Raw genomic sequence first — 24,518 nt, forward strand, 5'->3', positions numbered from 1 at the left:
GGTTGTGATCTTTTCTTTCAGTTGCGGACTGTGCCACTGCTATCCATACTTTTGTAACTTCCTGCTTAGACAACTGCAGTGCACTCTAAGGGACTACTCAGTGTGTAAAGTTAAGCACACGCTTAAGTCTTTGCAGGAATGGCACCATAATTTTTTTCCTCAAATGTAACTTGCCTTATATTACACACTGCTACATTTGTAGACGGTAAAATTATTTTTATGCTTTTTTTAAAAAAAACTATTACAGCTTTTTCCATCTTGGAATAAAAATAGGATGATCTGGAAAATCATGGAACAATATATATATTAAAGTTTTGAAGAGTTTGGGCCATTTATAAGTATGGTTTTAATACTCTCAGTATCTTCCACAGAATGTTGTACCTTCCATGTTTTGCATATTGGACAGTAAAAACATCAGTAAGTATCAGTACTTTATCATCGTCCAGACTAGGTTGTAAGAAAGTTGTATGTAACATCAGTGTCTATCTGAAGCTGGATTTATAGTTACAAAATAAATGATGCACACTCTTAGGGCTTGTGTGAGATGCAGGCTAGTGTGCGGTAGACACACACCCCAGGTTTCCATGCACTAACTGTCCATATACTAACCATTCCCTGTGCACTTTGATCTACTCCTGTTTCAAAGCAGGGTAGACCAAAGTGCACTAGGGAACTAGCGAGCCAGCAGGATCCACATGGACACTTAGTGCGTGGCAAGCTGGGTTGTATATTTACCTCACACTAGCCTGTTGTGCATTAACTGTTAATGTAGGCAAGCCCTTGCTATACATAAACATGTTATTTTGAAATGTTAAGTTAATGTCATTTATTCATTTGACATGGCTGTCTCCACAGGCAATTTCTTTACAATCCAAGAGCTCAATTTTTCCAGTTCAGTTTTGTGTAACTCATGATTAAGATTTGGAAAACTATGAAAAGATGTTGCTACTCCCAATGATTTTAACATCTTGTTGGTCTCTTCACCCCACGAGTGCAGAACTAACTCATCAGCTGTTCCATGACACTGAAATAATTCAGGAAGGACACTTTCATTTTTCTGTAAAGCCTAGATGGGGAAGAAAAAGTTCAAATATGGATTTTAGAAGATGCAAATGTTGATATATGAAAAACTTTATATATGGAATTCAATGTGCTAAACAAGCTCCGTTTACAACTGCAAAAAGCTACATGCAGCGTTTGATCTTGCTCCACGTAACATGAACAGAAAGATTCATGTTGACCTGAATACAGCAGAATGGAGCCCATGACCTTTATAATTTGCTAGACATTCTCAAATAATAGGTACAATAATTAAAGATGCCATGTAACTAAACAAATAATTTGATTGTCTAATGTTCCATTGCACACTTGGCATACTTTGCACAGTGTAATAGTAGTGAGACTGCAAAAGTAAGCAAATAATGTGTAAAGATAAAAGTCGTTTTCAAGCCTTTATTCCCTGATATTTTGCTTAACAATGTTCTCAGTGCAGAACACTCCCTGCGGTTAATGACCACCTGGAGCTAATCAATTCCACTCCCCAGGAAATGCTGTGCTTCAATTGTTTTTGCCTAATTATCAGTTTATCTTTTTAGGTGGAATTTGTATGCGCTCCAAAAGGTATTTGTAAAAAGACTGGCATTCACTCACCTGGTAAACAGCAGATGTCTTATTGAGAAAGCTAGAAAGAGCAAAGACTCCAGCCACATCTTGATGATACCTGTACGCTAAATGCATTGCCATGCCACCTCCCATTGAAAAACCTCCTAAAACGTGACCAAAAAAAAAAAAAAAAACCACTGGGATTTAGTTATGTCTTGCTAATCTAACATCTGACTTGATTATTTTCACAATATTTTAGATTTTGGAAAAATATCATACATATAACATTTTTATATATATTTTATAGCTTTCTAACTGAATCTTAATTATATATATAAAAACAAACTAAGATTCAGTTAGAAAGCTGGAGAGTTAAAAAGAGGAGGAAAAATTTATAAACCAGAATGGTACTATTTCATAATCCTCTCATTTAATGGTCTCCATCAGCTGTTTGGACATTGTAGGTGTGTGTTTTATAGACAATGCAAAGCAGAATTCCATGATGTGGGTAGGGCTGTTACCTCCAGTTCTTCAGGTGACTTTTCATACTTTGTCAGTCTAGCACTCATGAAGGATGACAGCATATCACCATCACTGTACATAATCAATATTCACACCACTGGACCACCATGCCAGGCAGACTGAGATCCTCTCTTTTTTCACAGGAGAGATATGTCATGGGCGGTGCAGCTGGACAAGCGGAAACACTTCCCCACAAATGTGCCCTACCCCTGTTCTAACAGATCACTCTGAAGGGTAAGAGAATTGATTACTCTCTCTACCCATGGTCTACCTTTTGAGAACAATAACTAGGCTGCCACCAGCTTTTTTTTTTTTTTTTTTTTTTTTTTTTTTTTTTTTTTTTTTAAGATGACAGATACTTGCCTGTTAGGAAATGGACTCTATGACCATCACGTTACTTTCCATGTACACAATGTAGATGGTATTTTATTATTGTATCCTGCTAATAGAGGACATTAGAAGTGAAGCACTTAGGTGGAATGACTGTTCTGTTGAAATCTCTCCCAGTGCACAGACATAAGCTAACAGAGAATGGTTATGACTTATGCTTAATTAGAACAGTATTTTTACACAGTTCACTTATTTGGTGGTGCATTTGATTTTCACCAAGTAGTTTGGTGCTAAAAATAGATGTGACATTCTGAGTTCTGGACTTTTTAAACACAAAACGTACTGAATATAGATTAGAGGAAAAAGAAATACAAATGAAACACAGTATGGTTTTGACTGGGGCTTTTAAAGGCAGAATGGCAGATTGATGTCATAATCCATCCCCTGGGTTGACCCAGTTCCACTCTACTTCTGCCCTGAACAGCATTTACACAAAGCTGCTAGAATGGAAGTTCTGTAAAGACACTGCACTGAGCATAAACGTAACTCTGCACTATATAATTTAGGTATTGTGGGCTTGACTTGGCCACATGTTATGATAGTGTATCCCAAGCCACAGTGCAGAAAAATCTGTCTGGGGATAAGAGCAGCAATGGTGACAGATGATTACAGGCAATCAGTGCTACATCAAAAGTGTGAGGCCCTAGCAGGGGGAAAGGAAACAGCCAACATGCCAGGGGATGCACACATAGGTGCGGGCAGGAGTGGGGGAGACCAGAACGCAACTTAAGACTGCACCTTGTACCACCCCAGCTGAAACCCCCAGCAGAAAACCAGTGCAAATACTGCTTGGTCTTCTCCAGCAGGAAATTTCTTTTTGGGCACAGGATTTCCCACAGCTGTTTATCACACAAAATGCTAAAGTTCAAAGGCAAAACAGAACTCAAAAGACCACCACAGAAAAACTCTCAACTATAAATGCAGGATCATGGAAACATGGAGAGATGGAGAGAGAGACCCTCTCATTCTCAACATTTAGATAAAATGTTACAGCTACCCAAAACTCACTTCTCTAAAACAGCAATGTGTCTTGGCTGAAGTGTGCTTTATTCTCTCTAGTGAGATCCAATTGCTTCTCACCCACTTCCTCATGCCAGCCCGGCATGCCATCTTCCAAACTCATAAAAATAGTGTATTACACTCCAAAAGGTTATTGTATGTGTTTATATCCATACATATAAATACACACACACTATACATGCAGATATACATTGTTCATATGTAAATGTAAGCACATTTTTATGTTTTAGAATCTAGACAAATGTGTGCATTGAAAACCCATTACTAGTTTGTAAATGATTTAATCTAAAATTTTGCACCCAGTTAGTCACACTCTGGCAGACTATCTGCAATTACTCACCAGCAGTCTTTGACAATGCAATCACCTTCTGTGTAGAAGAATATTAGGTAATGGTGCTTTCATGTGGCTCATACTACTATGAGAAAATTTAATACAAAGGGCTAGTTCTTTGAATTCAGTTTTCCATGGGAAAATCTGCACTTTATCACTCAATACCACAGTAGCGTCTGGGTAAATACTATATAGTAAATGCTTCGCAGACAGTGATTTCAACGAGTATTTATACATGAAGGCAAAATATTATGATTCCAAAAGGATAATATTTCAATGTACGTCTAAGTTTGACATAATACATAAAACACATGTTCACTCAAGGAGTTTTTAAAAGACTAGAAATATTAAAATGAAACAAAAAATAAAATATACACATTGTTACAGAAAATAAGATCTCATAACCAACACAACTTACAAGATACAAGCAAACATAGATGATAATTACATGCAAGTTTAAGTACTAATTATCTCAGTAGAAGGAAAGATAGCATGGAACATGCAAGACTTACAACATTACTAACCAGATTCTGTTGTGAGTATCCATCAAGATCAATGATGCACGTACAGATGTTTTAATCTTAGATGTGCAGACCACTCCACTCCCAAGGAGTGCATAGAGTATCATTAAAATATTAGAATTTGCCAATAGGTTCCACACAGAAAATATCTGCAAGTATCACAGACTTTCCCTTATAACTACAATTCGAGAGATCTGTGGTTAGTGCTTTGTAACAGTTAGTAAATGTTGGCTTTATAATGGATTCTGCTGCATATCAAGAACAGTGATCAAAAAGCAATATGCTCCCCTGTGGCCCTGATTTAGCAAAGCACTTAACTGTGTGCCCTAACTTTAAGCATACAAGTAATCCTATTGACATCAAAGGGGTGACTCACTAGGGATGTAAAATGTTAACCGGCTAACAGATAGGCATGAGGCTTAACAGTAAGCATTTAATTCCGGTTAGCATTTAAACTCTGCTGCAGGACTCTACCGCGGGCGCCCCCATGCCCAGGGCTCTGCGCAGGGCCAGCAGCCGGGACCCCGGGGCCGGCAATGGAGCCTAATGGTTAAACATTTAACCACTACAATTTTAATAGTTTAAACGTTTACTTGATGCGAGAGCTGATGGATTCCTTCATCAAGTAGTTGCTAAACCGACTAGAAGGGATGTCATTTTAGATTTGGTTTTGGTGAGTAGTGAGGACTGCATAGAAGAAATGGTTGTAGGGGATAATCTTGGTTCAAGTGATCATGAGCTAATTCAGTTCAAACTGAACGGAAGGATTGACAAAAATAAATCTGCGACTACGGTTTTTGATTTCAAATGGGCTGACTTTCAAAAATTAAGGAAATTAGTTAGGGAAGTGGATTGGACTGAAGAATTTATGGATCTAAAGGTAGAGAAGGACTGGGATTACTTTAAATCAAAGCTGCAGAAGCTATCGGAAGCCTGTATCCGAAGAAAAGGGAAAAAATTCATAGGCAGGAGTTGTAGACCAAGCTGGATGAGCAAGCATCTGAGAGAGGTGATTAAGAAGAAGCAGAAAGCATACAGGGAGTGGAAGATGGGAAGGATCAGCAAGGAAAGCTACCTTATTGAGGTCAGAACATGTAGGGATAAAGTGAGACAGGCTAAAAATCAAGTAGAGTTGGACCTTGCAAAGGGAATTAAAACCAATAGTAAAAGGTTCTATAGCCATATAAATAAGAAGAAAACTAAGAAAGAAGAAGTGGGGCCGCTAAACACTGAGGATGGAGTGGAGGTTAAGGATAATCTAGGCATGGCCCAATATCTAAACAAATACTTTGCCTCAGTCTTTAATAAGGCTAAAGAGGATCTTTGGGATAATGGTAGCATGACAAATGGGAATGAGGATATGGAGGAAGATATTACCATACCTGAGGTAGAAGTGAAACTCAAACAGCTTAATGGGACTAAATCGGGGGGCCCAGATAATCTTCACCCAAGAATATTAAAGGAACTGGCACCTGAAATTGCAAGCCCATTAGCAAGCATTTTTAATGAATCTGTAAACTCAGGAGTTGTACCGTATGATTGGAGAATTGCTAATATAGTTCCTATTTTTAAGAAAGGAAAAAAAATGATCTGGGTAACTACAGGCCTATTAGTTTGACATCTGTAGTAAGCAAGGTCCTGGAAAAAATTCTGAAGGAGAAAATAGTTAAGGACATTGAAGTCAATGGTAAATGGGACAAAATACAACATGGTTTTACAAAAGGTAGATCGTGCCAAACCAACCTGATCTCCTTTTTTGAGAAAGTAACAGATTTTTTAGACAAAGGAAACGCAGTGGATCTAATTCACCTCGATTTCAATAAGGCATTTGATACCGTGCCACATGGGGAATTATTAGTTAAATTGGAAAAGATGGGGATCAATATGAACATCGAAAGGTGGATAAGGAATTGGTTAAAGGGGAAACTACAACGGGTCCTACTAAAAGGTGAACTGTCAGGCTGGAGGGAGGTTACTAGTGATGTTCCTCAGGGATCAGTTTTGGGATCAAACTTATTTAATCTTTTTATTACTGACCTTGGCACAAAAAGTGGGAGTGTGCTAATAAAGTTTACAGATGATACAAAGCTGGGAGGTATTGCCAATTCAGAGAAGTATCGGGATATCATATAGGAGGATCTGGATGACCTTGTAAACTGGAGTAATAATAATAGGATGAAATTTAATAGTGAGACGTGTAAGGTTATGCATTTAGGGATTAACAACAAGAATTTTAGTTATAAGCTGGGGACGCATCAATTAGAAGTAATGGAGGAGGAGAAGGACCTTGGAGTATTGGTTGATCATAGGATGACTATGAGCTGCCAATGTGATATGGCTGTGAAAAAAGCCAATGCGGTTTTGGGATACATCAGGAGAGGTATTTCCAGTAGGGATAAGGAGGTTTTAGTACCATTATACAAGGCACTGGTGAGACCTCACCTGGAATACTGTGTGCAGTTCTGGTCTCCCATGTTTAAAAAGGATGAATTCAAACTGGAACAGGTTCAGAGAAGGGCTACTAGGATGATCCGAGGAATGGAAAACTTGTCTTATGAAAGGAGACTCAAGGAGCTTGGCTTGTTTAGCCTAACTAAAAGAAGTTTGAGGGGAGATATGATTGCTCTCTATAAATATATCAGAGGGATAAATACAGGAGAGGGAGAGAAATTATTTAAGCTCAGCATCAATGTGGACACAAGAACAAATGGGTATAAACTGGCCACCAGGAAGTTTAGACTTGAAATTAGATGAAGGTTTCTAACCATCAGAGGAGTGAAGTTTTGGAATAGCCTTCCAAGGGAAGCCGAGGGGAAAAAGATCTATCTGGCTTTAAGATTAAACTCAATAAGTTTATGGAGGAGATGGTATGATGGGATAATGTGATTTTGGTAATTAATTGATCTATAAATATTCATGGTAAATAGGCCTAATCCCCTGAGATGGGATATTAGATGGGTGGGATCTGAGTTACCCAGGAAAGAATTTTCTGTAGTATCTGGCTGGTGAATCTTGCCCAAATGCTCAGGGTTTAGCTGATCGCCATATTTGGGGTTGGGAAGGAATTTTCCTCCAGGGCAGATTGAAAGAGGCCTTGGAAGTTTTTTGCCTTCCTCTGTAGCATGGGGCACAGGTCACTTGAGGGAGGATTCTCTGCTCCTTCAAGTCTTTAAACCACGATTTGAGGACTTCAATAGCTCAGACATAGGTGAGGTTTTTCGTAGGAGTGGGTGGGTGAGATTCTGTGGCCTGCATTGTGCAGGAGGTCAGACTAGATGATCAGAATGGTCCCTTCTGACCTTAGTATCTATGAATCTATGATGCACATGTTTAAAATAGGCAACCACCTATTGGGCCCCAATTCAACAAGGCTTCTCCAAAACGAGCACCTGAGATCCTACACCAAAACCTGCTCTGATGGGGCTGAAGTCTACTTCCGTAATAGGTCCGCCACCCATATGTGTCCTCTCTGAAAGTCAACCACTATTAACAGAGAAGGATATGGATAAAGTGAAATTTTAGGACATAGTGCCCAAGTGGAGGAAACCTCTTGTCCTTGAAATAGCTAGTTGTGAGCTTCCAGCTGAAATCAGAACCAGTCACATCCTCACTTTCCAAATAAAGAACTTGAATCAAGGTTGAGCTCTGCATGTGTGATACCCATGTTAAAAACGAGAGATTTAAGGCAGGCTGTTCTCTAGAACTTCAGGTGCAGTATAGAGTAACTCAATCACTTAAGTGCACGGTGACATAACATGGGAGGAGCAGGCAGAGACTGTGCTTCCCATAAATATTTTATTCCCTCTCAAGGAAGATTAAATCCCAACTACTGCCATGTTTCAGTGGCAAGTAAATAAATTCTTTCATATACAGTTTATAAAAGGGCTTTAGGATTTTTCATAATGAGATGTTCTGTCTACATGTAAGATCTTCAGACTTGATTCCCCTTAAACCTTTAAATTTCAGTGAGGCTACTCCAAATAGACACCTGAGAGATGAGAATCAGAACCATATGTGAAGCAAAATCTGTTGCTTCAATCACTATGCTTAAACCCAGGAATCGATCAGTTTGCTTACTATAATACTTCAGTTATATTCATTTCTTTGCATTACTCACAACCCACTATTCACTCATCAAACAATGGTTTGGGTCTCAAATCTGTAAATGAATGCTTAATTTCATGACCCACAATGAAGGATGCTTTATCTAAGGTCTCTCTTAGAAGTGCTCTGTATACCAGCCAGCATGTTAATTTATCTTCTGATCTCCCTTGTTACATTGTGTTTGATTTCCTGTCTCTGACTTCAAAATGTTCAGTTGTCTTCGAAAGTGGAAGAATATATTTTTCTCAGTCATGCAGACTGCACCCCATAATGGGCTCTAGTTTTGTCTCAATGGTTTTCTGAAATCAGAGACTGAAAAATGTACTAGTATATTTGTTGTAGAAAATAATCTTAGATTTACAGTAGAATGGACAGGTGGCCAGTTAGGTTTTTCCATCTAGCTTTAACATGTTCAAAGCCACTTTCCTGGAAACTATTCTACTGACCCATAGACCTATATTGGGTCAGACGATTGGCCCATCTAGACCAGTATCCTGCCTTCTAACAGTGGCCAATGCCAAGTGCTTCAGAGGGAATGAACATAACAGGTAATCATCAAGTCATCCATCCCCCTGAATATTAGGAAGCGTTCCCTAATAGTCAACTTAAACACTCCCTTTATTTCACCAAGTTACTCCAAATTTAGCACCATAAATAATTCTGCCCTTACTCCTTGATGTTTCAGTGCTCTGCAGCGCTAAAGCCTAGATTCTTCTCTCTCTCGCTGGTGTAAATCATGAGTTGCTTCCCTGAGTCATAATCACGCACTGGTGTAACCCCCTTTGATCTAAGTGAGAGGAGAACCAGGCCCTTAATCATCACTTAGCCAAATTACGTATATTCAGCTTTTTAGAATCTTTCCTCATTAGTCAAGCCCTTCTTTGATAATTTTTCCGGCTCTTCCCTGAATTTCTTCAAGTTTATCAATACATCTCTGACAATGAGTTGGCCAGAAATGAACATAATATTCCATATGTAGTACACCAGCATAGCATGAGGAGAGACAATTACCTTCTTGCCCATTTTACTGCCATGATGCACTGTATATTCAGGTCTAATTTTCTGTCCACTCTTTCAGCATTACTGATTCCCGGATTTATCCTTGCCATTGAATATCTGAATTTAGGATAATTATTACTCAGAAGTATTAGCCTGTATTTTTCCAAACTGACGCTCATTTTGTTATTTTCTCCTCATCTTTCTGCCGTCTCTAGGGGCGATTTGGGCAATTTCTCTTTCCCCATTGGTGAATGCAACAAAATATCCTAATAAGTGACCTGCAAAGAGACTCATGTACTCTTTACTTCCTTGTTTCAAATCAGTATTTCCATAAGCATAAACACACTACAGTATCCCACCTAGACACTTCCCCCAACCTGTTACAGTTTGCCTTGAGCTGAACAGCAAATATCAAGTAAGCACTAAGTACAAAGGCATATAATGAGCATGTGGCCACTAGCTGAACTGCAATAGTGGGTGCAACAGGAGAGAAAGTGCCTTGACAAGACAACATAACAATAGCTTATTATTGTACATATGAAAAATTACTGTGCCCCAGAACTAATAAGGCATACGATTGAATATTACAACAGTGGATGAATGTTAACAGGATAGCACATTTTCTTTATCTACTCCATACAAAGAACTTCATGAACATAATTGTCTTTTGTCAGTTCTTCAGGGCAAGGACTTGTTTATCTGTAAAGCATTGCTACATAACTCCTACGCCTATCCCCTAGCAATACTGAAATGTACAGTTTAGAATCCACTACAGTTCTGTCCTCTGTTTGCTGTTCAGTAATTTTTTAATGCCTTTACAAGAATAAAGGCAGCTTCCTTTTGGTAGCCAGAAACTCTCTCTTTTTACAAATTGGGAGCATGAATAAATTTGCTGTACAGTTTTCTCTCCTGACAAAACACTCAAACAACATGACATGTTTTCAGCAAACAGCTAAGTGGTACAAGTTCTACGTTTTTATTGTAAAAGTGATACTTTTTTTTGCTGTATGTATTGTTTCATGTTGGAACTCAAAGAAATTTTGCCACATTTTCACTTGATATGAATAACACATTTTCATAAGACTACAATTTTTGAAGTTCATTGGCAGAAAAGTAAAGACCAGCAAGAAAATATCCATTTGTCTTTTACCTGATTATCTTATTACAACTATGGTTTAACCCCTATTTCTGTATGCCTTTATGAAGATGAGACCATAGATGTGGTACTGGGAAGATATCTGTCAAACATAACATTAATTTCTTACTGCTGGTGACCAGTCCACACAGACAGACCTCTGCAACCATTTACTTCAGTGGGGAAGTGCATGGGTGTAGGGATCTGCTCTCACTGATCAGGATTGAGGGTCAGCTTTGTCACAGTTAATTAAATGTGCTTTTGCTGATATAGCTTATACTAGCTCCCCAGCTGAAATAAGCTATACTGGAAAAAGAACCCCCCCCCCCAGTATAAATGCATTTACATCTGAGCTTTTACTGGTATAAAAGTGTTATTAAAAACAATCCTGCCACCACCACCACCTGCCTGCACTACACATTGTTATATCAAGCAAAAGTTTCTAGCATAAACCTGGCCTAGCACATGGCAATGGCCTGCAACTATAAAAGAAAAAAATTTTCTGTTAACAGGAATTTTAAACAGTGGAACAATATTGCCAAGGGAGTTTTTTTGGGGCCTTATGTGACAGATTAGATTAAAACCTCCATTTATTTCTACCTTTCCAGCCCCCTGCACCAACTTTGTTCCCTATGAGTCTCCAAGCCTCCCTCACAAACCCACATTTTAAAATCTGTATCTCACTCACATCTTGTACCTTCTTCCATGAAGCTTCATCATTTGTGAGGTTGTCTCCCTTCTCGTAAGCATCAAACCACCTTTGCTCTTTTCAGCTCCCTCCTAAAAAAAGGGACCTCTTATTCCGGGTTGCCTTTCAGAGATGATCCACCAAAAGTAACTAACACAATGTCAAGCCTGAACCATCATCTAGTATATCTGTACCATATTAGGTTTATTGCAGGAGTGGGTGGGTGAGATTCTGTGGCCTGCATTGTGCAGGAGATCAGGCTAGATGATCATAATGGTCTCTTCTGACCTTAATATCTAGGAGTCTATATTGTGTGTCTCATTTTGGCCCTAATCTCAAAGACATATGAGCATGAATAGTTTCATTTCAACTGGGTACATTTGAAGGATCAGGATTTACATGCAGCAGAGACTATCTTCATGTAAATCTCTATGAACCTGAGCACCCAGGTGGCACTAAAATAAAATTAAAACAAACCAATAGTAATAACTGGTTGAAATATTTTGAAACTATGTCAAAAAATTGACATTTGTGTAATTTCTCACACACACACACACACACACACTTCTTTTTAAGCCAGCACTAATAATAAAACATTAGTATACAGAATAATATTGCATGCCAACTGCAAGATGACCCAGAAGGTTTTTTCCAATCCTAGCATCAATGATTGCATGAGCTTATGGAAATGCTCCAACAATGGGACACTGACAGGTACATGGCAAGCTGGTGATCCAAATGCTAGAACAGATTCAGGATTGCTGATCATCATCTGGTTGGTGGTACCCAAGTATTATAAAATTCATATTCTACTTGCTCAAAGCAACATTGACAAATCTGAGAATTGGTCCAAATTCAACATGATGAAATTCAATAACGGTACATGGAAAGTACTACATTTAGGAAGGTGAAAAAAATCAAACGCATAACTACAAAATGGGAAATAACTGGTGAAAAGGATCTGAGGGTCACAGTGGATCACAAATTTGAATATGAATCAACAGTGTGATGCGGTTGTGGAAAAGGCACTGGGATGTATTATATTAACTGGAGTGTTGTATGAAAGACATGGGAAGTAATTATTTTGCTCTACTTGACACTGGTGATGCCTCAGTTGGAGTACCATGTCCAATTGCGGGCACCGCACTTCAGGAAAGACATGGACAAACTGCAGAGAGTCCAGAGGAAAACAACAAAAATTATCAGAGGTTTAGAAAACCTGACCTATGGGAAAACATTAAAAAAACTGGGCAGGTTTAGTCCTGAGAAAAATACACTGAGGGGGAATCTGGTCTCAGTCTTCAAATACATTAAGGGCTGTTCGAAAGAGGACTGTCATCACTTGTTTCCCATGTCCACTGAAAACAGGACAACAAGTAATGGATTTAATCTGTAGCAAGGGAGATTTAGATATGAGAAAAAACTGTCTAACTACAAGAGTAGTTAAGCTCGGGAATAGACTTCCAAGGGAAGTAGCAGAATCCCCATCATTAAAAGTTTTAAAGAACAATTTGGACAAACATCTATCAGGGATGTTCTATGATGCCCATTATATGTTATCAATAATAAATACATATTTTAAAAAATTAGTTGAACTATAAAGACATGAACATGGCTGAACTGAGTAACTGCTGATTTTATTGCTGTAACCCTTGTCCTTCCTTACTCCAACCTTTCCCTACTGTTTGCTAAGCCTGGTCCCTGTACCAAGCATATCTAACTTAGACAGGATGACCAGGTGTCCGGTTTTCGATCCTGGCAGCTCTGGTCAGCACCACTGACCGGGCCATTGACTGTCCAGTTAGCAGCACCATGCAGGGAACCACAGCCAATAGGAACTGCGGGGGCGGCGCCTGTGGATGGAGCAGCACACAGAGCCACTTGGCTGTGCCTCCATATAGGAGCTAGAGGGGGGACATGCCGCTGCTTCCAGGAGCTGCTTAAGGTAAGCACCGCCCAGAGCTGGCACCCCTGACTCCCTCCAACTCTCTGAACCCCTCAATCCCAGCCCAGAACACCCTCCTGCACCCCAAACCCCTCATCCCCAGCCCCACCGCAGAGTCTGCACCCCCAGCCACAGCCCTCACTCCCCCCATACCCCAATCCCTGCCCCAGTCTAGAGCCCACTCCCACACTCCGAACCCCTCAGCCCCAGCCCGGAGTGCCCTCTTGCATCCCAAATCCCTCATCCTCAGCCCCTAATCAGAGCCCACACCCCCAGCCCAGAACCCGTACCTCCTCCCACACCCCAACCTCCTGCCTCAGCCCAGAGCCCCCTCCCATACTCCGAACCCCTCAGCTCCACCCCCACAGCCCCCTCCTGCACTCCAAACCCCTCATCCCTGGCCACTGGATGCCTAGCTGGAGCCCTCACCCTCCTTCTACACCCCAGCCCCCAATGAGCGAGTGAGTGAGGGGGAGATGGAGTGGGCGGGACATGGACAGGGCCTCAGGCGGGGAAAGGGAGTTCGGTTTTGTGGGAGTAGAAAGCTGGCAACCCTAAACTTAGAATGCAAATCTTTCAAGACCTATGACTTTCTGTGTGTACTGTAAACTGTGTGTACTAGCAGAGTTTGGGTGCTGTAAAAATAAAACAAATCAGTAAAGACAAAGAAATTGAAGTATATGATCTTGTGGCAGACATTATTAGTTACCTCCATCCACTGCTGGCACGTCTGTTTGACATTTCTCCTGTTCACACAGATAGGATGAAGGAAGATGAGAAGAATAGGAATGGGTGGGAGTATGACCAGTGGTAAATATAAAAGCTGTCACATTTTGGGGTGAAGGTTTTTGTGAGGTGCTGCGTGCGCGCGCACACACACACACGTACGTAAAATTCTACTTCGTCATCTTCACGTTCAGATTCTACAGGAATGGGGCAGTAGAACCCAACCCTAAATTTACCTCTGGAGAGCTCTGTAGTAAGTGTCCTTACATGAAGGACAACATACTTCATCTTCCAATAATTACAAAAGATGCAAGATGAGAGAACTTGGAGGCTGGAGACATAAAAAGCCTTGGCTGTAGGTGAAGTTGTTTGCCCAGCATGTTTTAATGATTTATTGTTGATTTTTCATCTCTCAGTACTTACAATGCCTTCTTTCTCTGGGATGTCTAGTGCCAAGATATTTCTTCCCCCATCCCATTTTCACACATACTGAGAGAGATGACTATGCCAATATTTACAAGAGATGCAGCCCTTTCATGTTACTTCCACCATGGTCCAGTAGCTATGTAAGAAGTCTAGCAATAAACAAAAAAGTGGTTGTGTCTCATGTTATTGTTATAGTACAAGGGGTCAGGAATCATGCATGTGTTTTTTGGCACATGATCAAGTCTACAGGACTGTTATTGAAAGTTTATTTTCACTGGCAGCTTATACAAGTGACTACAGGTGGCAAAGACCAACGTGCTTGGATCAGCACTTCTGTGTATACAGAAAGTGACCTGTAAAACTAGGAAAGTAGTAGGAAATCAAAGGGGGCGGGGAGAGAAAGAGGGGAGGGAAAGTCAGTTTTTGCTTAGGTATTCAAACATCATAACTGAACGTTAGAGCAGGCTTCAACATTAATTGACATCTCATTTTTAAATCCAAGGATCTTTTTGAAATTCACACAGAATCAGGGTGCTTGTACTACAGTGGTGGGTGTAGTATAAAAAACCGAGATATGAACAGAATAAAAATTATTCTCAAGTGTTCTAAAATTTCAGCATGATTTGCATATTTTAGGATCTGCCTAATTTGGCATTAAACATAAACATAAAAACAGTCAAATTTGACCCGTTTTAACATTCCTTTGTATCTTTAATATCCACAGAATTCTACTTCTAAGATTATTTTTAACCAGTAACAGCAAGACCCAACAATAACAAATCAATTATGCACACAACTGAACGGGGAAGGGGGCATTTGGCAAGAAAATGGCTTCCATTTTCAAGTTCTGGATTGGGTTATTACTACACAACAATTGACGGCTTATCTGCCATTTTAAGTCTCACTCTCTCCTTTATTGACTCAGTTGTCTAATCCCTCTACTCCTTCTTTCCACAGAACAATGTCCCACATGGCTCACCACCACCATTCAATTTCCCTGCATCTGCGCCACTGAACATCTCTGGAGAAAGTCTCCTGAGTAACAATGGCTTCCACAACTAGAAGCTTGTTCTCTTTGACTTCCTTGTCAAACAGCACTCTACCTCCCCCCACTTCATATCCATGAATCAGCTGCCTGTTCACCACCACCATATCCACTCTTAAAATGCTCTCCCTCCTCCAGGTAGAATGTTGCTGGCATCTCTTTGAAAATGGCAACCACAGCAGTAGAGAAGATACAATGTGTAACTATTTGTGTTGTCTAGATGCTTATTGAAATAAGAAACTACATTGCCTTTGAGAGAACTCAAGACTTGCATTCTTCAGAAGCCATCTAAATATGAAGAGTCCAGATAGACATAGCAAAGTAAGAATAGACTAGACATTGTTGACTGGTATTTAAATTTCAATGATATATGAGCAATTCAAAAAATAAACAAACAAAAACCTTATGTTTAATTTGATGGGACAACGTACCCAGCAAGCCAAATGCTCCATATGTTTAAACCCACAGCACCCCAATGAATTCAAAGCAGTTTTACGGGTGAGACAGCCTAATCTGACCTACCAAGGGCTAGGTCCTGCAATGCACAGAGTGCTCTCAACTCTGAATGAAGGTCATCTGAGATCTGGGGTTGCTCAGCATGTGCAGAGATTGCTTGTCAAACTTGCAGGATGGAATCCAATGGGAACCCAAAGTGAGAGGCTCTCTCATAAGCCTAAAAAAAAAAAAACCATAAAAAAACCCTTACCTAAAATTATCTTATTCTTGCTGATGCCATTTTTAACCTCCTCATCAATCACGTTTGTAAGCACCTGACACATTGAGTCAATGGATTCAATGTGTTCTGGGCACTCATTAGATATCTTCCATCTGTCAAACCACACAGTGGAGAGGGCCCCTCTCATAGGTGTATACGGTCTGGGGGAAAAGAAAAGAAAGGTTGATTAAAAATGTATGAAAACAAAGGCACTCAGTATAACCACGGTAAATAACATACAATTTGGTGACTGACTGAAAAAGGAGAGGAGGAATCAATTAATTGTGTCTCAATTCTAAATGTGTCTAATTTAAACGTTATTCACCACTAGCTATACAAAGTCTCTTTGTACATCAAGGACTATCCTTAAAGGGTGAGGACATTTAGAAAACGGTTTAAAATACAAATGCAAGTTTCAGTCAGCACAAGGTCATGGCTGCATAGTTTCATATACTAAGTCTTTTTAGAGCACAACCCTGCCAACAGATCTGCAGGTGTGACTCCTATTCCTGGGCATATTTACTGCTGAAATAAATGGGAATAAGGGGTCAATACATTCTGATCTATTGTCTATGAGTTGCAGAATCCTCAGGTCACATACTATGTATGTGTTGTGGGCGGGCTCTGATTTTATATCAGGAATAAGGCTGAGATTTTTTCAAAACCACCTTGGGGATTCAGAGGCAGAATTCCATTGAAAGTGATGGGAGGGTTTTGTGATTTTTTATTAATCTTTTAGGCACCTATGGAAATTTCAGAGAGAGAGAGAGAGAGAGAGAGAGAACGAACATGAGTGAGTGGTGAGAGATAGTTTATCTTAATAATCCAGATAACTTTATAAATAAGGTTGAAAAACACACCTTTGCTTATCTTGTCAGCGTGCAGGTTGAAATTAGAGATGTAATTACACTTTTCTTTGCAAGACTGTAGTGTCAAATTAGTATCACAAATACCTTACATACACTGTCCAAAACTCAAATAATCAAGGAAGTTGCAATTCAAAGGAGACACTTTTTTTTATGATGATGATGATGAATTGGCCCCTAAAATCCCCAGAAAGATGATCTAATTGTCTTACAAAGGTAACAATTCAATATCAAACCTACTGCACTGAGGTCAGTGTTTCATGTCAAGGGGGTCAAAACCAAGACCCCTAAAATCCTTAATTGCTAAGTTTAATCAAGAGGCACATTTTTCACTCTAAACTTAAACTCAGAAAAGCTCAGATCAGATTACAATAGTTGCCTACAAACAGACAGCCTTTGATAAATTTGTCTGGCTGGGAACCCACTGAAAATGAAAATGAAGCCTTCAGTCTTTTATCTGGATTTTCTCACTACTAAGGTTTAAACAAAATTCCACTAACAATCCCAAAAATGCTTAATGAAGCAGCAAATTCTGCCCTTATTTATACCATTGGGTTTGCACATGTGTGAAGTAGAAGGGTCTATTTCTAAACCAGAGAGACTATGACACTCCAGAGCCCTAATTATGCACCAGGACCCCATTGTGCTAGCCACTATAAACACAGAACAAAAAGACAGTCCCTGACTTAAACAGCTTACAATCTAAGTATAAAGAAAAGGAAATGCATCTGATGAAGTGAGCTGTAGCTCACGAAAGCTTATGCTCTAATAAATTTGTTAGTCTCTAAGGTGCCACACGTACTCCTTTTCTTTTTTGCGAATACAGACTAACACGGCTGCTACTCTGAAACCTGTCATTAATCTAAGTATAGGCACTTAGATGCTAATAGGGTGATAAGTAATAGTCAACATCGGTTTGTCAAGAACAAATCACGTCAAACCAATCTACTTTCTTCCTTTGACAAGGTTACTGGCATAGTGCTGTAGACATAAATTATCTTTATTTTAGTACAGCTTTTGACATGGTCACCAGGTGGGGGTGGAGCTTGGGCTTCAGCTTCAGCCCTGGGTCCCAGCAAGTATAATGCTGGCCCTGGTGACCCCATTAAAATGGGGTTGTGATCCACTTTGGGGTCCTGACCCAGTTTGAGAACCGCTGGTCTAGAGAAAAGAAGACTGGGGGGGGCAGGGGTTGATAAGTCTTCAAATATGTTAAGGGCTGTTCTAAAGAGGACTGTGATCAATTGTCCACTTCCACTTCAGGTAGGACAAGTAATGGGCTCAATTTGCAGCCAGGGATATTTAGGTTAGGTATTAGGAAAAACTTTGATTATAAGGATAGCTAAGCACTGAAACAGACTTCCAGTGGAGATTGTGGAATCCCTGCCAGTGAACATTTTAAAGAACAGATTAGACAAACACCTGTCAGGGATGGTCTAGGTTTACTTGGTCCGTCCTCAGTGAAGGGGGATGGACTAGATGACTTCTCAAGGTCCCTTCCAGCCCTTATATTTCTATGATTCTATAAGAGAAGAGACTACATTCTCGAATGAATTCCTACAGGAAAATGATAGAAGACAAAGCACCCCATCACCTGGGGGTGAACACTTTTCACAAAGCGATCACTCCATACCTGAGCTCTCAGTCCTCATCCTTAAAGGAAACCTGCACAACATTTTCAAAAGACAAGCCTAAGAGCTTAAATTCATAACTCTGCTAGACACCATAGGCTGACTCCGTGGGTGCTCCAGGGCCGGGGTAGAGTAGAGCGGGGGCTGTGGCCTTGAGGAAAGGGGTGGAGTGGGGGCAGCGCCTGGAGCAGAGCTGGGGGTCGAGCACCACCTGGCGCAATGGAAAGTTGGCGCCCGTGCTAGACACTAAAAATCATGGACTGAATAGGGACACTGGATTTATGACTTATTACAACAATCTGTCCCACTACTAATCCGTCCTTTCTTTTTGTCCTATGACTGCAGAGGTATTAACACACCACACCACCTTAAAAGGTCTCTTAGAATATGTACTAACTACCTATGCTAAACAATCTGTTCCACCTTGTATTTAGCTGTGATGCTTGGAGTACCTTTCCCAGACCTGAAGAAGAGCTCTGAGTAGCTTGAAAGCTTGTCTCTCTCCTCAACAGAAGTTGGTCCAATAAAATATATGACCCCACCCACCTTGTCTTTCGGATAGGCAGACAGACAGATGCAGGAATATAACATGTCTATACAACCCAGATCTAGGCACAGGATTCAGGAAAGCACATTCGAGTTCCACTGCCTTTAATTTGCTTAATTCAAAGTTAATCATGTATTTAAAGAAATATTGCTATTAAACACATCACTTATCAGGCCTTAGTTTGGATTCCAAAGGATAAATAGTGATTGTTTATTAAAATAAAGGAAGATCAGCAAACAGTATTCAATACACAGAAGCAGCTCAACTGAAATCTATTTAAGAAATTTTGTTCTTTGCTTCTTCTATTAGGGACTTTACCATTGCTATTTATTTTACATGGAAGGCACTCAGATACTATGAGGAGTAGGAGTATAAAACAATTTGGGATAGATATTATTCAAGTACTGGTTATAGGCCCTTTCTCAAAAACCTTGGCATCAATGCTTATGGTAAGCACTGCTATTGACAATGGAGCAAATGCCAAGAGACTTCACCTCCTAGAACCAATGGATTAATACATAGGTTGTTAGAAAGAAAAACAAAAAACAAAAAAAAACACATGTAAAAGTTTTTTAAAAGAACTTTGTCCTATGGTAGCAGGATTGCCCCCACATTTACATGGAAAAAGCATGTGTGGATATTGCTGAAATATCCGTAACAAATTTAGTGGTATACACAAAATAAACAAACAAAACCACACAACACAGCACCTTTTCTTTGACTTTCCCCTATACTGTTTGTTAGCATAACAAACCTTTTAAAGTTGGAAATATGTCCCCATCCCCTTTGATTCCGTTTCCCTTATTTGGTAAATGATTTAATTTGTCAGCTTAGTGGTCCCTTGCTCTCAAGTGGGGAAGTATTGCGCCCAGTTTTTGGGTGCCTCCCAATACAGAAAGGATTTGGACAAATTGGAGAGAGTGCAGTGGAGGGCAACAAAATGATTAGCGGGCTGGGGCACATGACTTATGAGGAGAGGCTGAGGGAACTGGGCTTATTTAGTACGCAGAAGAGAAGAGTGAGGGGGGTTTGATAGCAGTCTTCAACTACCTGAAGGGGGGTTCCAAAGAGGATGGAGCTCAGCTGTTCTCAGTAGTGGCAGATGAGAAAACAAGGAGCAATGGTCTCAAGTTGCATTGGGGGAGGTCTAGGTTGGATATTAGGAAACATTCTTTCACAAGGAGGGTGGTGAAGCACTGGAATGTATTACCTAAGGAGACGGTGGAATCTCCATCCTTGGAGGCTTTAAAAGCCCGGCTTGACAAAGCCCTGGCTGGGATGATTTAGTTGAGGTTGGTCCTGCTTTGAGCAGGGGGCTGCACTAGATGACCTCCTGTGGTCTCTTCCAATCCTAATCTTCTATGATTCCTGGCTAAGGCAGCCAACAAACACAGAGTCTAGGCCTAGTCTCTTTGCTGGGGCAAGCCACAAACAAAGCACAGGCCTTCTGGCTTAGGGGTGAATAGACCACAAAACCAAGGGTGGGGTTGGCAGCAGAAGGGTAAGGGGACCTGGGCTCACCCTACTCCACCAGGTCCCAGCCAAGGGCCCTAACAGTGACAAAACTGGAGCAAAGTCTGGTTTTCCTGGGCTCCTTCCTACCCCATTCCAGATGCAGGGCTCCATAGTCCAAAGGTGCTCCGTCTCCTCACAGTACAGGGCTGATGGCAGTCCCGACAACACGTGCCCAGGATAGGTCTCCTCCAGGGGCAGGGAGCTGCACAGCACAGTTTCAATTTCAGAGTGCTGCAGTGGGCTGGAGACATCTGCCTCCTTCTGTGGCTCCCACTCAACTTTATCCTTCCTGCCCCGCCCTGGTACTTCTGGTGAGGGGGGAGAGGTGGGGAAGATTTGGCTGCTCCCACCAAGCAGAGTGTAATGGTCCCTTGTTCTCAAGTCTGGAAGGAGGTTACTCTGCCTCACTACACTTATTAATCAGGAATTACAGCCTTGTAGCTAAAGAATGGTGGCTATGAATCAGGAGAATCAGATTCTGCCACAGACTATCTGGGTGACCATGGGTAACCATGAATCTTTCTATGCCTTTATCACCCAATCTCTGGAGTTGAGATAATGCCACTTACCTATATCACAGAGGTATTGGCAGGCTAAATTAACTGATATTTAAAGAAATGTGCATTGAGATCCTGAAATGGAAGGTCCTATAGATGCAAAGCATTTATTATTTCCCCATGCAGCCTCAAAAATCCCTAATTTTGATGATGCCATTAACAGAAATGTGAATAACTGTGAGAAACCAGTCATATATTTGCAAGCCACTCCACTTTTAACTCTCTTTTCACAATTACTGTGTTGCATGTAGGTACCTGACGTGACAAAAACCTAGGCTGAAGACATGGGAAGATTTTTGTGTCATTAAACCAGAATGGTAAAAACATATATTATTATTAATTCTCTTATCATAGTGCCTTGTGGTCACAATCCAGCACCCCACTCAGCTAGGTACAGTGCATACAAAGAACAAAGAGAGCTCACAATCTAGGTATAGGACTAGGGACAACAGATGGATACAGGCAGACTGACGGGGGACTACAAAGAAACTATGGAATATTTTAATACATTATATATGTTTGCTACAACTGAAGATGGATTTAAAATTAAAGATTTCGAATCATGGTAAAATCCATAATGTAATATGACTGTACAGTTGATCAAACCTGGGATTAAGGGTCATAACATGCAATCTTTATAAAGCCCCAGTGAAGGAGATAGGAGATTGATCCATTTAAAGAGCACAGGAGCAGACCCTCAAATGGATTGCCAGAATATTTTCTGTTGTCACAAAGATGTCCTCACAACTAAATTTAGTTTCTCAGAAATACAATAAAAAACTCACATAAAAGAATCTTACTTTTCAGCTTTAACACTACATCCTACTGGCACATCTGTTTTAGTCATTCACCTTGTTCCTTAAATAAATCCCTTTATTAACCAATATAATACAACTCAGACATTACCACGGTAAACAAATATGTTTGGCAAGGAACTATCTGCACAGCTCCAAGAATAGAGCACAAAATTTTTTCTTTGTGGTTTAACTGTACGAAAAAAAGACCCCAATGTTACAGTAACATGAGGAGGTTGCCTTGAAATGTACAAAAAAAAACAAGGAAATTTAGAGTGCACTGAAAATTTAGTTCAACACTGATCCTCACTGGACATCATTGCAACAAGGCTCTGAAGCAAAGCAGCTCCATGCCTGCAAGCTGTGTGAGCAGTTAAGGACAGCGTCGGACCACACTGTGTGTCTTAACTTAGATTTTCTTGCCTTTGAGAGTTTTAATCAAACCCTTACCATTACTCCCAACAGATTTTTGTGGTTCAAGTTTGTTTTTTTTAAATGGCTTTGAAAGCAAAGGCCCCATGTCCCTGTAAGCTCTGTTTTTGAAACTCTCTGAATACAAATTTATGGTCCCCTAGCAAAATGTGTTTTAAAATGTGGATTTACTTTCTGTAGTGATTTTTTTTAAAACAGAAGTTATATGAAGTACTTTGGAGCACATGAAAGACTCAACCCTTCAAAAGAAAAAAAGCTTCAATTCAACCTCAAAACTCTGGCTTGTTTAAAGAACACAGCCTACCTCTCTCCCACCTCCTCCCCCCAAAACAAGCATTGGAAATGCAACATTATACAAGTTGAACTAACTCTAAACACTAAAAAAATGGGGAAGAGATAAACAGTGCTAAGGAACCCCAGGCACCCCATAAATGGAATCTTTAAAATGCTTCCAAATGTCTTCACATCTCGCCTGCATTGTTGTATCTGAATGGATTATTAAGGGATTTTTTTAAGTGTGCATTTTTCATTATAATTGCTTGTTCAGGGGAATATATTAGGGACTGAATCTATGCTAATCCATAATTTCAAGATAAGAATTCAAAGTAGCACACATGGATCCAGGAATCTGAACGTATGGTATAAAAAAGAAATGCATTATGAAAACCTGTAACTGACTGACATCCACAGCAACTCACTTTAATCGTTTACATTTTTATTTAAACACAAAAGGTAGTTGTCATGCAGATTAAGGGCCAAATTCAAAGGTAATGAATGAAGAAGTATAAATTAGACATCCTTTAAGTAATTTAGAAATACTTTAGTAATGTGTAAATCTAAGTTGGTGTAATTTATACACCGATGTAGAAAACATAAGTGAAAGCAGGGAGGTAATTTATATCTTTTGCAGCTCTCTGGAGAGTAGATTACACCAATTTAGACTCCCTTACACCTGGGCTGCCTTAAAATAAGTAGGTCTAAATGAGTTTAAATCAATGGAGTGGGAGTCTAATTTATGCCATTTTAGGTATCACCTTTAAATTAGTCCTGCAAAATGTAATTTGGAAAATATTTTTAACATAAAAATAACTCAGTATTATTGGTACTGTATTGATTAGTTAATAAATAATTGTACTTGCACTTGTACAACATAAAACTTAAAAGATTATGTGAAAAAATCAATCAGCTAAAGCCTAATTATAGCAAGAAGGTGAATGCCTCAGGTAAGCAGGGTAAGATGGCATATCATTAATTTTAAATATTCCTACTTTCCTTTCTGCTGGTACAGAAGTGCAGTCCAATCATGGATTATTGGCTCCACTCTCTGTGTGACTAGCACTCTGCTGATGAAATCACACATGCTACAAACCCAGGTAGAAACCTGGAGCTGGCCTGGAAAGGGCAAGTACTAGCTATGCCTTTTGCAGAAGTTTTTAAAATGTTATAATGAGACCTTGCTGATGTGCCACATGGCATGGGAGCTGGGACTCTGTTGCGGAGCTAAGAACCCTGTACAAAGAAAGAGAAAGGTAAACTTTAAAAGTTAGTAATATGCTGATTCTCCCCCCACCCACTTTATTCTGATTGGGGCTCTGTACAAGACATTATAATGCTGGATTTTTGTTGGCTTACATTTATATGCAAGAAAGATCACAGGCAACAGAGCAGGGTGCCAGATGAAAGTGTTTAAAGCTCTAGGGTGAAATCCGGGCAGTGTTGAAGTCAATGGATGTTTTCCCATTGATTTCAACGGAGCCAGATTTCACCCCAGTGCCAAATTTTTTGCTGGTGCAATTTGACTCATTGCAGTAATTTCCAGCAGCAGAGAATTTGGCACATCGTTTTATCTGTTTATTTTTACTTATTTAAATTCAATCTACTTGAATGAATAAATTTATGAGAAGAGGGGAAAAAACTTTTTATTGCCCTTTTTCCCTAGTTTAACTTTTTAAACTATTTAGGATGAGTTTTGCAAACTCTTACACCCAGGAATAAAGGCACTCAATG

General features: G+C 40.0%; 1 protein-coding gene across 4 annotated transcripts in view; it reads right to left on the bottom strand.

The window, feature by feature from the left end:
* Window positions 1-811: 811 nt before the first annotated feature.
* The window catches only part of LYPLAL1 (lysophospholipase like 1), a 38,728-nt gene continuing 15,021 nt past the window's right edge, over window positions 812-24,518 (bottom strand). For all 4 annotated transcript variants that reach the window (XM_038396156.2, XM_038396155.2, XM_043511745.1 and 1 more), the window contains 3 exons: window positions 16,161-16,330; window positions 1,651-1,766; window positions 812-1,066 (listed from right to left, as the gene is read on the bottom strand). In XM_038396156.2, coding sequence (XP_038252084.1) covers window positions 827-1,066; window positions 1,651-1,766; window positions 16,161-16,330 — 526 coding nt within the window. In that variant the 3' untranslated portion in view covers window positions 812-826. The remainder of the gene's footprint in view (window positions 1,067-1,650; window positions 1,767-16,160; window positions 16,331-24,518) is intronic.

This window comes from Dermochelys coriacea, chromosome 3 (genome assembly GCF_009764565.3).
Source record: "Dermochelys coriacea isolate rDerCor1 chromosome 3, rDerCor1.pri.v4, whole genome shotgun sequence".
In the NCBI taxonomy this organism is placed as follows: Eukaryota; Metazoa; Chordata; order Testudines; family Dermochelyidae; genus Dermochelys; species Dermochelys coriacea.